The following is a 17,015-nucleotide window of genomic DNA, read 5'->3' as shown; positions in this document are numbered from 1 at the left end:
ATATGAAATCATACAAAACATTTCCTATTACCCACGTTGAAAATGGAAAAGAGGCAAGAAAAACAAAGTCCCAACAAAGGATATTTTCCAATGAGCAGTCTTGTCGTCAGCTTCAATATTTGGCCTTTCAATGAATAGCTTGAATTAAAGTATTGGCTCATTTGATTTCCTTCCTATCTAAGAGACTCTCAAAAGTTTTCTCCAGCAACATAATTTGAGTTAATTCTGTATCACTCAGCTTTTCTTATACTCCAACTTTCACGACCATATATCCCTACTAGAAAAAACCCAGAGCTTTGACAATATTGCTCTTTGTCAGCAAGGTGATGCCTTTGCTTTTCGAGGATGCCTGGTTCTAGAGCAGTAATCACACCAGTGAAGTTAAGTTCTTTTGTATATTCTTGCCACCCCTTCTGCTTCTGCTAAATTCCTACCATTTTTGTTTTTTCAGGCCTGTTTTTGCATGAAATATTCCCTTGATGTCTCTAATTTTCTTGAGGACATCTAGTCTTTCCCATTCTCTTGTTTTCTTCTATTTCCTTGTGTTGCTCGTTTAAGATTTGTCACAGCTCTCCTTCCAAGAAACAAGCATCTCTTAATTTCATGACTGCAGTCACCACCTCCAGTGATTTGAACCCAAGAAAATAAAATCTGATACTGCTTGTTTTTCCTCCCTATATTTGCCAGGAAGTGATGGGATCAGTTGCCGAGATCTTAGTTAAACTTTTACACTCTGCTTCTTCACCCTCATTAAAAGGCTTTTAAATTTCTTTTCCCATTCTGTCATCAAAGCAGTTTGGATCCAGCAGGACTCCAGAAGCAGCTAGAGCCAAACTGGAACTGGGAAAAGGCCAGTGGTTGTGCCCTCCAGAAAGAGGTAGAACTGCTGTGTTTTACCAGTTCAGTCATTGGGCACAATCTGCTCAAGTGACTAGTTTTCAGTTGTCCCAGGTCATATCATCTACATATATGAGACTGTTGTTATTTCTCCTGGCAACTTTAGTTTCAGCTAAGGCTGACATTTCTCATGCCTTCTCTGCATATAAATTAAGTGACAATATGCAACCTTGTACTCCCTTTACAATCTTAAGCTGATTGATTGTCCCATGTTCAGTTCTAACTGTTTCTTTTTGACCCATATATAGAGACAAATACATTTTATAGCCCCAGCTCTTTAAGGACTTTGCCACATTTTGTTATAATATACAAAGACTTTAAGTGTAGTCAATAAAGCAAAAATAAGTGTTTTTCTGGAACTCCCTTGATTTCTCCATCATCCAGCGAATGTTGGCAATTCGGTCTCGAGTTCCTTTGTCTCTTCAAAAACCAGCCGCTTTTCTGGTAATTTTTTTTTTCCCCCTGAGGCTGGGGTTAAGTGACTTGCCCAGAGTCACACAGCTAGGAAGTGTTAAGTGTCTGAAACCAGATTTAAACTCAGGTCCTCCTGAATTCAGGGCTGGTGCTCTATCCACTGCGCCACCTAGCTGCCCCATTTCTGGTAATTCTCAATACACATATTACTGAAACCTAGTTTGCAGGAACTTAAGCACAACCTTGCTGGTATGGGAAATGAATGCAATTGTTGGTAATTTGGACATTATTTGGCATTGCCCTTATTTAGGATTAGGATATAAATTACTCTTTTCTGATCCAGTAGCCCCCGTTGAGTTTTCCAAATTTGATGGCAGATAGAATGCTGCAAACACTTTTAATATCACCATCTTTGAAGATTTTAAATGAAAAAATTTTTAAATTTTAAATTCCATCACCTTCACCATTGTTTGCCCAACTTGATTTCCTTCAGCAGGATGTCTGGTTCTAGAGCAGTAATCATACCAGTGAAGTTAAGTTCTTTTGCATATTCTTGCCACCCCTTCTGCTTCTGCTAAATTCCTACCATTTTTGTCTTTTTTTCAGACCTGTTTTTGCATGCAATATTCCCTTGATAGCTCTAATTTTCTGGAAGAGATCTATTGTTTTCTTCTATTTCTTCTATTTCTTTGAGTTGCTCATTTAAGAAAATCTCATCTACCCTTGCTGTCCTCTGAAATTCTGCATTCAATTGAGTGTCTTTCCTTTCTCCTTTGTCTTTTGCTTTCTTTCTTACCTATCTGTAAAGCCTCATCAGAGAGTTACTTTATTTAATTAAAATAAATTACATTTATTTTAGATAACTCTTAACTTCATATAGTGCAAATTCAAAAACATTTGACCACTTCAGGGGATTCTTGGGATCTGGTTGTATTCAGAATACAGAAACCTAAGGCATCAATAGAAATTCGATGAGTCTAGAAGTGCCATAATAAACAGACCTCAGTACATACCTCGCTAGAACGCAGGGAGGGACATAATGCCCCATGGTCTTGGCTGAGTCACTTTTCTACTCAGAGAGAGACGTTGAAGGGAGTGAGAGGCTAAGTAACTTGTCTGAAATGAGTTAGTGTCTTGACACGGATGATTCATATTCATAGGTGACTATCACACACACAGGGCTTCTGTTTCTGTGTACAAGGTTGTCCTTGTTCTGCTCCTTTCACTTTGTATCAGTTCATGTAAGTTCAGATTTTTCTGAAGTCATCCTACTCATCATTTCTTATACACGTAGGACTCCATCACAAGCATATTCTACAAATTCTTCATCCATTCCCTCCTTGATGGGCATCCCCTCAGTTCCCAATTCTTTCACACCAGAAAAAAAGCTGCTGTAAATACTTTTTTATAACTGTAGGTCTTTTTTCTTTTTGTTTTTTTATCTCTTTTGAGATAGAGACCTATTAGTGATATTGCTAGGTCAAAGGGTATGAGTGGCTTTGAAGGCCATGGTTATAGTTCCCCATTGCTCTACAGAATGACCATAATGTTTCTTTGCCCAGAATCCAACAACCTACCTTCACATCCATATTGTTTCTGGTGATTTCTACCACACAGCCCAGACCTACACCCACCAGGATATCTGGACACACGTTCAGGAAAAAATAATGAATTCAGGAGAGAAAAATTAATTATTTCTTGCCATTGTGTTCTTACATCTTAAGTGTATGCAATAGGCCCAAGAGATAAAATCAAGTGGAATCAGAGACAAAATAGGGCCAAGAAGAGTAGGAAAAAGCCTGGAGACAGAGCAAAATTTACTATGTGTGCCGCCTCTCCCCATGTCTTACTTCTGCGTAAAAATGAATGAAAAAGTGTTTGGTTTCTTTTTGTTATTCAATCATGTCCAACTTGAACTCATTTGAATTTGAGGTTAGGGTTTTGCTTTGTTTTTTTAAAGAATATCTTGCATTTCCTTTTTCCAGATCATTTTACGGCCGAGGAAACTGAGGCAAACAGGGTTAAATGATTTGCCCAGGTTCATACAGCTAGTGTCTGGGAGGATGAATTTGAACTCAAGGAGGTGATTCTTCCTGACTTTAAACCTAGCATTTTATCTACTGTGTGATCTAACTGCTGTAGCTGTTACTACTGCTACTGTATATTACCTACTACTACTATTGCAGCTGTTGCTGCTACTATTAGTATTACTATTGACTACGGTAGCTGCTGCTACTCGTACTCCTACTACAGCTTCTGCGACCACTACTGTTACTGCTACTACTGTTGCTATTATCACTACTATTACTTGCTATCTATCACTCCTACTATAACAACTACTCCAGCTTCTGCTACCACTACTATTACTGATACTACTACTACTATTAGTACTACTTGCTATCTATCACTCCTACTATAACTATTACTCCTACTACAGCTTCTGCTACCACTACTATTACTGCTACTACTACTACTGCTATTATTACTATTACTGGTACTTGTTATCTATCACTCCTACTATAACTACTCCTATTCCTATTGCAGCTTCTGCTACCACTACTATTACTGCTACTACTACTGCTATTATTACTATTACTGGTACTTGTTATCTATCACTCCTACTATAACTACTCCTATTCCTATTGCAGCTTCTGTGACCACTACTATTACTACTACATCTGCTACTGCTCCTTTTACTGCTACTTCTATGGTTGCTGCTATTACTGCTTACTACTAGTATTATAGCTTCTGCAACTACTACCACTACTTACTATTCCTACTATTGTTGCTGCCGCACCTACTACTACTGCTACTACTACTTACTACTGCTGTTATTGCTGCTGTTACTATGCTACTTAGTACTACTATTGCTTACTATTACTACTGTTCCAGTTACAACTATTAGTATACTATTATATTATATACTATACTATTATAGCTGTTGCTGCTGCTTCTGCTACTATTACTACTATTACTTCTACTATAGGTGCTGCTATTACAACTAGTAGTACTAGTACTCCTGTAGCTGGTGCTGCTATTAAACAAAAATAAATAAATAACAAATAATAATAAGTAATGGTCTAAAAAGTCATTTCTAATCTGTTGGGATCCTAGATTTCAGTGCACATGAAATTAGCTCATGCAGGAGACAGAAGGATTGTGTCCTTTCCTTCTTCCCATCCCCATCCCAGGACCTGTGACTTGAGAAATTTTACCAGAAACACTGAATGATGGGTTTCAGGTACTAAAAGGATACTGAAGATGATGCCCCCAAAGCATGCTGAGTAGGCCATCCTCGGGTACCCCTGCCGTGCCAGAGTGAGATCTGAGATGACATCTGCAAGAAATGGAAAAAATGGCTCAAAAAGGCACCATGAACCCAAGCTCTCAATCCATCAAGACCAAAAAAGTTATGAAGTAACAACCCCTGTGTTAAGTTCCTGAGATGCAAAGGAAGGGATTAAAGCCCATGCTTAACATTCTCCTGGGAGATACAACATGTAAACATCGGTATATACATGTGACAATTTGAGGGGATAAAATGTGCTAACAAATGGCATAACAGATTGAGAATTGGAAAGGACCTCAGAGACCACCTAGTCCAAACCCCATCACTTTACAGGTGCAGAGAAATGATGTGATTGGTTTAGGGTCATACAGCTACTAAAAAGCTGAGAGGTTAAGAGATGAAGGACTGGCAAGATATGAAGTCCAATGCTCAACTTCTGCCACACTGACCTGAATAAAAGAGAGGGCACAGACTGGACAGCAAGACGAGATCTGAGGAGAGAGAGGAGATGGAGAGGGTACCGCCACCTGGCTGGTTCAGAAGTGACAGAGGGGGCAGCTAGGTGGCGCAGTAGATAGAGCACCAGCAGTGAATTCAGGAGGACCAGAGTTCAAATTTGGTCTCAGACACTTAACACATCCTAGCTGTGTGACCCTGGGCAAGTCACTTAACTCCAGCCTCAGGGAAAAAAAAAAAAAAAAAAAAAAAAGAGTGATAGAGATATGAGGGAAGACTCATGGGAAATGATGCAAAGTAAAGTGAGCAGAATCAGGAAAACACCCAGGAACAAGAACAACGTCAATAGAGACCATTAAATAATAAACCAAAACAAAAAAGGATCAAGAACTGGGTGAGCTCAGGCCTGTGCCTGACAACCTTACCCCCGATACTGTTCCCCCAGGCGAGCAGAGTCAGTCCCAAGATGGTGTTGCTGAGCTGGAAGATGATGCCTAAAGAACTTAGAACGTTCACCACTTCGGTGGCCGCCGCATTGATCCAGAGGGCGCTGACAAAGAAGCCCAGGAAGGCAAAGATCTGCAGGAAGGGAGGGGGGAGAGACAGAAACAGAAACAGAGAGAAGGAAAAATAGAAAAGGGGGAGAGGGACAGAGAGACAGAGGGGAAAGAGATGGAGAAGAGAGGGACAGAGAAATAGAGAGAAAAGGGAAGGAGAAATGGAATGATAGGGGGAGAAGGGGAAAGAGAAGGAAGGAGAGGAAAAAGAGATGAAGAGAAAGAGAAACAGAAAAGAAGAGGGAGAAAGGGAGAGGGAGAAAAGAGGAAAGGAGGGAGAAAGAGACAGAAACAAAAGAGGAAAGGAGAGAAGGAGAAAGGGAGAGAAAGAAGCAGGAAGGGACAGAAGGAGAGATAAAGGGGCAGGGAGAGAGGGGAAAAGAAAGGGAAAGGATAGGAAGAGAGGGAGGGATATATGGTGGGGGGGATGGGGAGAAGGGAAGGAGGCAAAGGGGAAGAATATACAAATGAATTCAAGTCAGTGGAGAATAATGGCAAGATCACTGGACCTCCTATGTCCAAACCCCAATCTCCCTTTGCCGTATCTAGCCCTATGACAGTGGATAAGTCAATTGGACCTTGGTTTCTTCATCTGTAAAATGAGCAGACGGAATCAGATCAAGATTTCTCAAATCTTTCCTGTGTTTTATACCCCTTGGGCAAGACTGGTGAAACCTATGGGTTTTCCCACACAAATAATGTCTTAAAAGGCACAAAATAAATTGAAATTCAAAGAATTTCAAAGAAAATCGAGTATTGAAATATAATTATTAAAATATTTTGTTAAAAAAGTTCACAGACCCCAGGTTAAGGCCTTTGGAACAACAGTTCTGTGAGGTGCTGGGCGCACAGTGATTAAATTCTTGGATCTAGAGTCAGGAAGATGAGTTCAAATCCAGTCTCAAGACACTTAACTGTTTGACCTTGGGCCAAGTCATTAACTGTCTGCCTCAGTTTTCCTCATCTTCAAAGTGGGGATAATAACAGCACCCACCTCCTAGAGTCACATGAGCTAAGCACAATACCTGGCAGCAGCCATAAATGCTTAAATATCATTATTATATTAAAAATGGCCTTCATCCTTGCATCCTGTTTATCATTTTTTATTTTATTTTAACACGCTTTCCTTTCCCGGGGTCTCAATTTTGAGTATCTGGTGCCAGTAATGGGGGGAAAGGAGCCTCTTACACAGTGAAATCTGGGAGGTCGGTCGTTGGAGGTGGCGAAGAAGGTAACGGAGGCGAGGAAGGTGCCCACCAGCATCATGACCGCCCAGATGGGGAAGATGCCCTGGATCTCATAGAATCCATCTGTTGGAGAGGGAAGAGACAAGGACCCTCGTGGGACAGAAGCGGCAGGCATCTCTCAGCAGCAAAGAGATCTTCCCCCCAGAAAGTCTTCCGAGGGTGAGCAGAGGGGAGAGCACAGACTCCCCCTCCCCCACTGAAATTACAAACCAGACCTGAGAATATATGCTCCCATCCCAACCCTGGAAACATCCTCCCCCTGGACCTGAAAACACCATAAATAGCCACAAACCATTTGGTTTTAATGAGCGGTAGAGTGAGTGAGTGTAGAGCTGGGATCAAGAGGGACCTGGATGCCAATCAAGCAGTGCAACAAGTATTTCTCAGGCACTGTGCTAGAAGGGAATAAGCATTTACTAAGCACTTACTGTATGCTGGACACTGTGCTCAGAAGGAACAAACACGTATTAAATACTTACTCTATGCCATGACAGAAGGTAATGAGCATTCATTAATCACCTATAGTATGCTAGGTACTGTGCTAGGAGGGAATATTTATTAAGCACCTACTATGTGCCAGGCACTCTTTCAGAAGGTAACCAGCATTCACTAACTACCTGCTGTGTGCGAGGCACTCTGCTGAGAGGAAATAAACATGAAATACCTACTATGTGCCAGGCACTATACTAAACACTTTACAAGTATTCATTTGATCTGCACAACCTGGTGAGGTAGGTGCTATTGTCACCTCCATTTTACAGATGGGGAAACTGAGGCAAGTGGAGTTAAGTGACACACCTGGGGCACACAGGCAGTCAGTGTCAGAGGTCTCCCTGACTCCAGGCCCGGCACTTTGTCCACTGCACCCTCTCTGATACCTAGGACTTATAATCTCCAGGCCTCCAATCCAGAGAGGATGTTCACCTGCACATCTCCTGAGCTCTACAGAGCACTCTCTAACTGAAATTTAGCATGTCCTTCCACTATTTAAAGTGATTAACCTGAGAAGGGGACCTTAGGTTTCACCAGTCTAACACGGAAAAGACTCTAGGCAATGGGGAGCCATTGAGGCCTTCTGAAGAGGGAAGGGGCAACTTGGAAGTCTGGTGCAGAATGGACTCAAAGAAAAGTCTGTGGCCATTGTTCTGTGGAGCTAATCCAGGCAGGAGGTGCTAAGGGGGGGTGAGAGAGGCCAGGAAGCTCCTGGGCCTTTGGCTTTGACCTTGGGACTCACTGAAGGGATCCTCCTGCAGGCTAGGCTGTTCCTTTATCTGGAGGCACTTAAATGACCAAAAGAGTCTGAGGCTGGGGTTTGGGACTCCTGGATCTGTCCCCAGATTGAGCCTGTTCCCCCCTACCTCCTGCCCCCATCTTCAGATCCTGAAATCCTCCAGGGGCAATTGCAGGAGATCAAAAGGCCCATTGGAGCTGAGTGCACTCCCCTTTTCCAGATGATGTCACTGAGGGGGATTTACCTGCCCACCCCTGCTGTAAACAGAACAGAATGTACACCCCCTGAGGGAAGGAGCTTTCCTTTATATTCCTGATGTGGACTGAGAGAGAGAAGCGATCTGAGAGTCAGCTGGTCCAGACCCTCTCAGGTTCACAGAGAAAGAAACACTCAGAGGACAAACAGACTGAGCCCCATAAGATCAGGTAGGAAGTATAAATTTTTATAATACCTACTATGTGCCAGGCACTGGGCTAAGCACATAGTAGGTGCTATAAAAAATATACAGGCAGTAGTTAAGAGTGTTGGGTCTCAAATAAGGAAGACCTGAATTCACACACTTCCTAACTATTTACCCTGGACAAGACCCTTTATTCTGTTTGCCTCAGTTACCTCATCTGTAAAATGTGCTCCAGTAGCTCTGCCAAGAAAACCCCAAATGGAGCCATGATGAGTTGGTCATGACTGAAATGACTTCTTTCAATAAAAATGCTTTGGATTCTCCTCTTTCCCTTATCACTTAAATCAAGTGCTCTTTTCTCCACAACCCCACTTGCCTCCGTTTCCCCATCTGTAAAATGGGGGTGAACAGCAATAAATGAAAATATAAGGCATAATAGTAATAATAGTTATTGTTATTATTAGCACTTCCCTCCCCAAAATGAGCTACTATTTGTAAAACATTTAGCACAGTTCCTGGCATTTAGTCGGTGCATAATAAATGCTTGCTTTTCTCTCCTTACGATTAGAATGTAAGCCACCGAGGGCCTTGGTATCTCCATTGCTTAAATATGTTGGTTGATCATCCATTAACCTTTTTTTCCTCTCACTTCCTCTTTACATTCAAACCTGAGGGGACGGTCGACATCATTTCCAAACTTTTTGTCCCCAGTCTTTAGTATGTGGTTGTTTGTTGTTATTACTTATTGTTAGTATTATATCATCATTGTCATTATGATTGTTTTTGTTATTATTATTATTACTTTGATATTATTGTTATAGCAGTTCAGGACCCCATGATCCCATAGGGCCAGTATAAGATGCAGCACTGGCTATGGGGCACTTACACACTCCAGACTGCAGAATCATGACACAGAGCACGGGGCTGGTGAACAGATGGAGGCAGTTGAGGGGCCGTTTCCAGTTGTGATCATCCTTGTCCAGCTCCACAAGAGGCACCGTGAGCAGTAGCAGAAACTCTGCCGGCATCTGGCCCCAGGACACAAAAACGGGTCAGAAAACAAAAAACCGGACGGGTTACTTCTGGAAGCTAAGAACCGAGGACAGTTGAGAAGAACGGCTCCGCATCTAGGAGCCGGGAGATGATATTCCCACAGGCCTTTGTCCCGACCAGCCCACATTAGGGTTAGGTCTGGGCTCCTCAGCTTAGGATAATGACCAGCTAGAGGCGGTGCAGGAGAGCAGCAGGGATGGCTGGAGGTCATCCTGAAAGGGGATCAGGCCTGGAGAGGCAGCTGCCCACCCTGTCCCTCCAGCTACAACTTTAAGACTCAGCTCAGATACCTTTCCAAGCCTTTCCAGGGTCCCCCTGCCTGCCAGGGACTTCCCCCTGAGATGACTTCATTTCCACTAGACATAGCCTGTACATATATAATCATTTGCACATGGTCTGTATTTTTGCCTTTCTTTGCAGCCCCAGCCCTTAGCGGAGTGCCCGACACATAATAGATGCTTTTTGAGGGGCTGACTAAGGAAAGGGGGATTGAGGAGAAGGGGTAGAACATAATAGGCACCCTTAAGAGCTGAATTAGAATTATTCAATTGGATTGAGAGAATGTATAATGACTAGAAAGCCAGCCTCAAATTCCACCTCTGACCAATTCTGACTGGGGGACCCTAGAAGAGGCCCTTAAGCTCTCGGGTTCCCCAGGATTAGAAGGTGGCAGAGCAGGAGCTGACCTACTAGAACTGAAGGCTCCCTATCCCCCTGAGATCATCAGTCCATTCCTAGTCTCCCTCTTAGACTCAGAGGACAGAGCTAGAAACAGTGGATAAAAACTGCAAAGAGACAGATTTTAGGCTTGAGATGAAGGAAAAATCTTCTACCAATGAAAGCAAAAAAAATGAAGTATTTATTAAGCACTTGCTATGTGTCAGTCACTGGAGCACTTATTGAGCACCTACTATATTAATCATCAGGCATTTATTAAGCATCAGTCAGTCTGTGACCATGCATTTATTAAATACCTGCTATGTGTCAATCATCAAACATTTATTAAGCACCTCTATGTATCATTCACTCATCAAGCATTTATTAAGCACCTACTAGCATTATGCTAAGCAGTAGGGAGGCACAGAAAGGCAAAAAACCCAACCAAACCAACCAAGCAACTTCAGTCCTTGCTCTCAGAGAGCTCACAGAGTTGGATTAAGGCACTATGTCACCCACAACTAATAAACAACTGAGCCACAACAATAAACACTTACTAACATATTATGTGTAAAACATTGACTATACGGATTCATATAGAACCTAGAAAAATCTTTCTGAGCCTCAGTGATCCCATCTGGACAATGGACAGATAAATTTTTCCTGTCTTTATTGTTTGCATGTTGTTATTAGACTGGGAGTTTCCTGAGGGAACCTTTTTTTGCCTTTCTTTGTCCCTCTAGTACTTATCACAGTGCCTGGCATACAGTAGGAGTTTAATAAATATTAATGCTCTCTCACTGCATTATGTGGTTATCAGAAAGAAACCCTCAAAGTCCTAAGTAACTATAAGATACAATCAAAGTTCCCTCTCCCCCTTAGACTGATTACCAGGACAAAACTGCCAGGAGACCCCACCCCGATGTTCCATCATATTTATAACACTGCCCACCCCCTACCTCAATACCTTGAAGATTTTAATCAGCTTCATGTACCAGGGTTTCCGCTTCCACTTCTGGCAGTCCAGGGGGCTGATGGCCTGAGTCAGGATCCGAGCTGTGGATTCTTCACCCTGGAACTGGGGTTTGTAGTCATCCGCTGCAGAAAGTAGGGATCAGGTTAAGATTTCCCCTCTCTCTCCTCAGGTAAGTTGGTTCTCAATAAGATCACCTTTCATTTACACTGGATGGACCTTGTAGTTAAATATCTGTCTTCCCCCATAAACTCCTTGAAGACACGGACTTTTTTTTTTTTTTTTCCTTTCCAGGAGTTCTCAACATAATATCTGGAACATAGTAGGAGCTTACTAATTGCTGAGTGACTGATGGCCCTTCAGTATTCCCATCTGGGAGCTTCCCCTGGTCCTCAGTCTGGGACTGAATTTCCTTCACCTAACCGCAGTGGCTACTCTAAGCAGAAGACTTTTGTGTTGTGCTGCAGTGAAAGATCCTGGGTTCGAATCTCAGTTAAGCACCTTAATATATGTGTGTGCGTGTGTGTGGGTGATGTAATTAGGTAATTTTCCTTCTCTGGGACTCTGCAAAATAGGAAGTTGGATGAATAGATCTCTCCCAGCTCTAAATCTAGGATTCATTTCATAGAGAAAGAAAGAGAAAAAAGACAGAGGGAGAGACAGAGACATAGAGACACAGAGAGTAAACTTTTCACTCTTTCCAATGAGAACTATAGTGCCTTCTGTCCCCTGATTATCTCCAGTTTACTCCATACGGGCTTTTTTGTCCAGAACTGTTTACATGTCATCTCCCTCATTGAATTGTTAAGCCTCTTTTTATTAATTATATCCTTAACACTTAACACAGTCCTTGGTTTATGGCAGGCACTTAATAAATATGATTGGATTGGACTGGATTAGGCAGGAATTAATTTTATCTTTCCTTGTATCCCTGGTACTTAGTACCTGGCACAAGGGAGGTGCTTAATAAATGCTTATAGACTTCTCTGAATCCCCAATGCTTAGCATAGTACCTGGGACATGAGAGGTGCTTAATAAATGCAGTGGCTAGAGGGGAGAGGACCTCAGAAAGGAAGTTGGCTCCTGAGCTAAGGAAGAAGTGTAGTACTGGAATAGGTGGAGATGAGGGAAGGAGTGCATGCTAAGCATAACGAACAGCCTGTGTGAAGACACTGACTTCTCTGTATTCCTAGTGCTTAGCACAGGGCCTGGCACATAGGAGGTGCTTAATAAATACTTATAGACTTCTCTGTATCACCAATGCTTAGCATAGAGCCTGGGACATGAGAGGTACTTAATAAACACTTGTAGATTGACATCCTTAGGGGATTTGCCTGACTCCTGTTGTTACTCAACCAGAGTGAGACAGGGGGATGCTTGAATTGACCCGGCAACCTGTACCTATAAACCTGTGCTCTTCCTCGATGTGATCTCTAATTGTTCGGTACCTCCTATCCCACCATTCCCACAAAGGACAGAATGAGGTGATTAATGTAAGTTCCTGGAAAGCAGGAGCCGTCTTATTTTCTCCCTATTCCCATTGCCTAGCACAGTTCCTGACACATAAAGACATAATAATCTTATTATTATAATATGGTATAATATAATAATAACATAATCACTGGACTGATTATGGATCCATGATCCTCCTCTTGCCATAGCATCTTTCCACTCTACCAAATGTAGGGAGACCACATGGTAACTCTCAGATTATCCTAAGCATAAAACAAGCAAAGATTTCAGAATTTACCTAGTCCAATCCACTCATCTAACAGAAGAGAAAACAGAGATCCAGAGAGGTTAAATGACTTACCTAAAGTCACACAGAGCTAGGATTTAAACCCTGCTTCATTCCACATCTAGCATTCTTTTTCTGTACTATAAATCCTATTGTTGTTATTTATCATCCAGATATTTTTATCCCATCCAGATGTAGCTCAATCATAGCTGTTAGAATTGTTTTTTTTTGTTATTTATTTTATTATTATTATTATTATCCCCATTTATAATCATGTCTGTTGGCCATGGAAGAGTTTTGTTATTATTTTATTTATTGATTGATATTGTTATCATTAATTACCCTGCCCAGACTTAGCAAAATCAAGCTGCAGTTATTATTATTAACCCTCATTCAGAGGTATCATAATCGTAGTTGTTGGTGATGGAAGAATTTGTTCTTATTTTATATATTTATTATTATTGCTGTTGTTATTATCAATTACCCTACCCAGACTTACCATAATCATAGCTGTTGGGGATGGAAGTGTTTGTTCTTATTTATTTATTATTGTTGCCATAGTTGTTGTTATCAATTACCCCATCCAGACCTACTGTAGCTGTGGGAGATGGGAGTTTGTTCTAATTTATTTATTATTATTGACGTTGTTGTTATTATCAGTTACCCCACCCAGACTTACCATAATCATAGCTGTTGGTCACGGAAGAATTCCCATCCTCAGATTCCAATGCTGTAGAGGAGAGAAGGAAAAGGTCACTCACTCACCCTCTCACCCACTCACTCCTTCAGAGACTTAGTAAAAGTTACCAAGTGTCTGCTGTGATCATGGGCTGGTCTCGGTAGAGAAACAAAAGACACCAGGTCCCTGCCTCTGGGAACTTCTAAGTCTTTCTGGGGAAATAAGACCCGAAGAGAGATTAAGGAACAATCTGGGCAATGACCAATAGGGGAAAGAACCCACTGGATCTCTTGATTCTAACTCTACATCTGACGTCATCAGCAGGTGAGCCTTGTGGGCCTCCAGGAGGGGAAGGGGGCAGAGCTCAATCCCTTTGCCCCTGTCTAAAAAGAACAGCTGCAAAATTTGGACAAGCACGAAAGGATGGAGAGGAGGCGCTAGGATGGGTCTAGCCTTAGATAGATTGGTAGTGACGGGTTCCTGATCACTCTGGCAACCACCAGAGGAAGGCTTTTAGGACAAGAGGAAATCATGATATACTGGAGGGGACATTTCATTTGGAGACTCAAGATATGGGTTCAGATCTTAGTTTTGGTTCATATTCTGCGTCACCTTGAAAAAGACCTTCAACTTTTCTGGGTCTCAGTTTCCTCATCTGAAAAAAGAAGGGGAAGGGCTCAAAAAGCTCTAACATACCTTTCAGCTCTAGCTCTAAGTTCTACCATAGACAAGCTCCCTGTTCGGGTGTGGGTGAGATGGGTTAGTTGCTCTCTCGGGGCCCTCCTAACTCTTAAACTTCTCTTAGACTCAGTTTCCCCATCTGTAAAAGTAGGACAACAACAGCATCTCCCGCACAGGATCAAATTGAGATTATCTTGGGACCTTATGGATAGGATGACTTGGAAAAAAGGGGGAAAGGAGAAGCTGAGTTCAAATCTGGCCTTAGACACTTACTACTCTGTTTCTTCATCTGTAAAATGGGAACACTCTGAAGAATGAAATAGCAAATGGGGTCATGAAACTTTGATGTGATAGAATAACAATTGAAGGATATCATGCTTGGAGATTGAGTGGTAGACAATCTATCACTTGACACTGTTGCTAAACTCAAATCCTAGCTCCTCCACTTAGTCCTGTGTGACTCTGGGCAAGGCCCATGCTTGGACCTTAAATCCCTCATGGCTAAAATGAGGGGGGGGTTTCAGGATGGCCTCTGAGATCCCTTCCAGGCCCCTCTCTAATTACCTGCTGGAAGCAGATCTAGGAAGGCAAGGCTGAGAAGGAGCAGAGGGTCAGGTGAGAAGGGAGACAAGAACCTAGAATCCACTGCCTCCCACTTCTCAGAGTGCTGCCCTCCCCGGGGCAGAGACCCCCCTTACCTGGTAGGGGGCCGGGCAGGGAGGGGTTGAGCGCTGCCACACTCTGTCGCTGATATATCCAGGTAGAGAGGACCACAGTGAACACATAGAAGACGTAAAAGCCCAGGTAACCTGCCAGCATGTAGGTGAGAGAAGCCTAAGGTCCCAGTATCTCCCAGGATCCTCCCTTTCCCCCCCACTACTTTCATTGACCCACAGTTAGCTCCAAGCCCCCTTCTCCTCCCCCTGTAACAGGAACTAGGCCTTCAATTCCCAGCCTTACAGGCTTACCTAGGCTCCAAGACAGAGTGATCTTGCCCATGTACACCAAGGTTGATGTCAAGAAGATGACCACCATGTAGAAAATTATGTCTCTAAAGAAGGGCCTGGAGGCAGCCGTGAAGGGCCGGATGATAGCAATGCTGCCGGCTACCACTGTGGTGACCAGCACGCCAGCACCTGAGGAGACCAAGATGGCACCCCTGGTCAGGCTGGGCCTCAGCCCCTCCCAGAGCTCCTCCCAGCAGCCGCCCGCCCTCACCCCATACCGAAGAGTGCTCCGATGGCCAGCCCGGCCGTGCGGGGATTGGAGAAAGCCACCATCGCACTGAAGATATCAGGGGCCCCATTGCCAAAGGCCAAGAAGGTAACACCATGGAGAGGGTCAGGTCAAGGAAAGTCACTGCAAGGGTGGCAGCAGTTCCAACCCCTCCCAGGCACAAGTGATTCCCCGGGACCTTCTCCCAGAGCTTCCAGCCCAGAATCCCATTTTGTCCATTTTCCCCCAGCTCCCAGGGCTCTGTCTGGCTAGGGCCTTCCCCTAAGCACTTTTTCTAGACCACTGTCTTCCACCTGTTGTCCAGGTTCCAAATGTTCCACATCCTCATCATCCCCTAGACTTTCCCAGACCCTTCCAGGTTCCTTGGCTGGCCTCCGTCTGCTGGGTTTTTTCTCTTTTCTCCCGGGCTGTGCTCTAGAACCCCAGAGTACTCCTCCCCATGGCTCCCAAATTCTTCTAGGTTCTCACAGTTCTCCCCATGACCCCAGAAATGTCCTAAGACTCCAGAGTTCTCCAAGTTCTCCCCATGACCCCAGAACTCCCTCCTCGCTGTGACCCCAGAATTCTCTTAGAACCTGAGTTGTCCCCATGACCCCAGACTTCCCTCCTTCCCATGACCCCAGAATTCTCTTCCCTCTAACCACAGACTCCTCTCTCCCAAATCTTTAAATGTTCCCTTTTCCTTATGCTTGGCCTCCCATCTCCTTGGCCATTTCTCCATTTTCCTAGCTCTCTCCTTCCCCAATACACTGTCCAGCCTTCTCTTTATTCTCCCAGTTTTCTCTCCAGCCTTTTCCTCCCTTCTCCCTTAGCTTCTTCCTTATTCCTCCACTCTAATCTCCATCCTCCAGGCTCTTTTTCCATTTTTTACCATTCTCCATTCCCAAGACCTCTCCATTTATTCTCCTGATCCCAACTCCTTTTTCCAGGGCATCCTCCCAAACAACCATCACTGAAAAGGATACTGCCACATTGTGGCTAAGCTTCAAGGTGGTAGAGATCGCTGACAAGTTGGGGCAGAAACTGCAAGGAGAAACATGGATCCTGAAGCTTCCTTGGGCAAGACGCTCACTGAGATCACAGGCCTATTTCTCCCAACTCACCATGGCTAATGACGTTTATGGGCTCTCTTTGGGCCTTAAGCAACCATGTGAAATAGTGGATACAGGGGGACCTAACAAGGTTCCAACTCTCACCCAGTCTCTACCCAGTCCTACAGCCTCCTCTGTAACCCCACATCCTTTCCTCCCACTCCAGGGGTGTAGACCCCCCCCATCCATCCTCCACTGCCCCATTCTAAGCCTGGGAAAGGATAGACTTACAACTTCTCAGCTGTGACAGCAAGGAACAGAAAGAGATAAAACAGCCAGAATACCTAACCCAGAAATAAAAAAGAATTAGAGTTGGGGTGAGGAAGGGGCTCCCCTTCTCAGCTAATCCCCCCCAGATTGAGCAGTTCTGACACCTGGAAGCCCTCTGGGTCCCTTAAACTGAGGCTCATCCCCCA

The 17,015-nt window shown here is 43.6% G+C and overlaps 1 protein-coding gene across 2 annotated transcripts in view; it reads right to left on the bottom strand.

Moving 5' to 3' along the window:
* Positions 1–17,015, bottom strand: part of SLC8B1 (solute carrier family 8 member B1) — a 37,000-nt gene that overhangs the window by 1,579 nt on the left and 18,406 nt on the right. For both annotated transcript variants that reach the window (XM_074297125.1, XM_074297134.1), the window contains 12 exons: positions 16,831–16,883; positions 16,474–16,531; positions 15,498–15,603; positions 15,241–15,408; positions 14,971–15,081; positions 13,592–13,642; positions 11,169–11,299; positions 9,378–9,519; positions 6,802–6,923; positions 5,482–5,635; positions 4,568–4,648; positions 2,889–2,953 (listed from right to left, as the gene is read on the bottom strand). In XM_074297125.1, the coding sequence (XP_074153226.1) occupies positions 2,889–2,953; positions 4,568–4,648; positions 5,482–5,635; positions 6,802–6,923; positions 9,378–9,519; positions 11,169–11,299; positions 13,592–13,642; positions 14,971–15,081; positions 15,241–15,408; positions 15,498–15,603; positions 16,474–16,531; positions 16,831–16,883 (1,242 nt within the window). The remainder of the gene's footprint in view (positions 1–2,888; positions 2,954–4,567; positions 4,649–5,481; positions 5,636–6,801; positions 6,924–9,377; positions 9,520–11,168; positions 11,300–13,591; positions 13,643–14,970; positions 15,082–15,240; positions 15,409–15,497; positions 15,604–16,473; positions 16,532–16,830; positions 16,884–17,015) is intronic.

This window comes from Sminthopsis crassicaudata, chromosome 1 (assembly GCF_048593235.1).
Source record: "Sminthopsis crassicaudata isolate SCR6 chromosome 1, ASM4859323v1, whole genome shotgun sequence".
Classification (NCBI taxonomy): Eukaryota; Metazoa; Chordata; class Mammalia; order Dasyuromorphia; family Dasyuridae; genus Sminthopsis; species Sminthopsis crassicaudata.
This window is presented reverse-complemented; position numbering and strand designations above follow the sequence as displayed.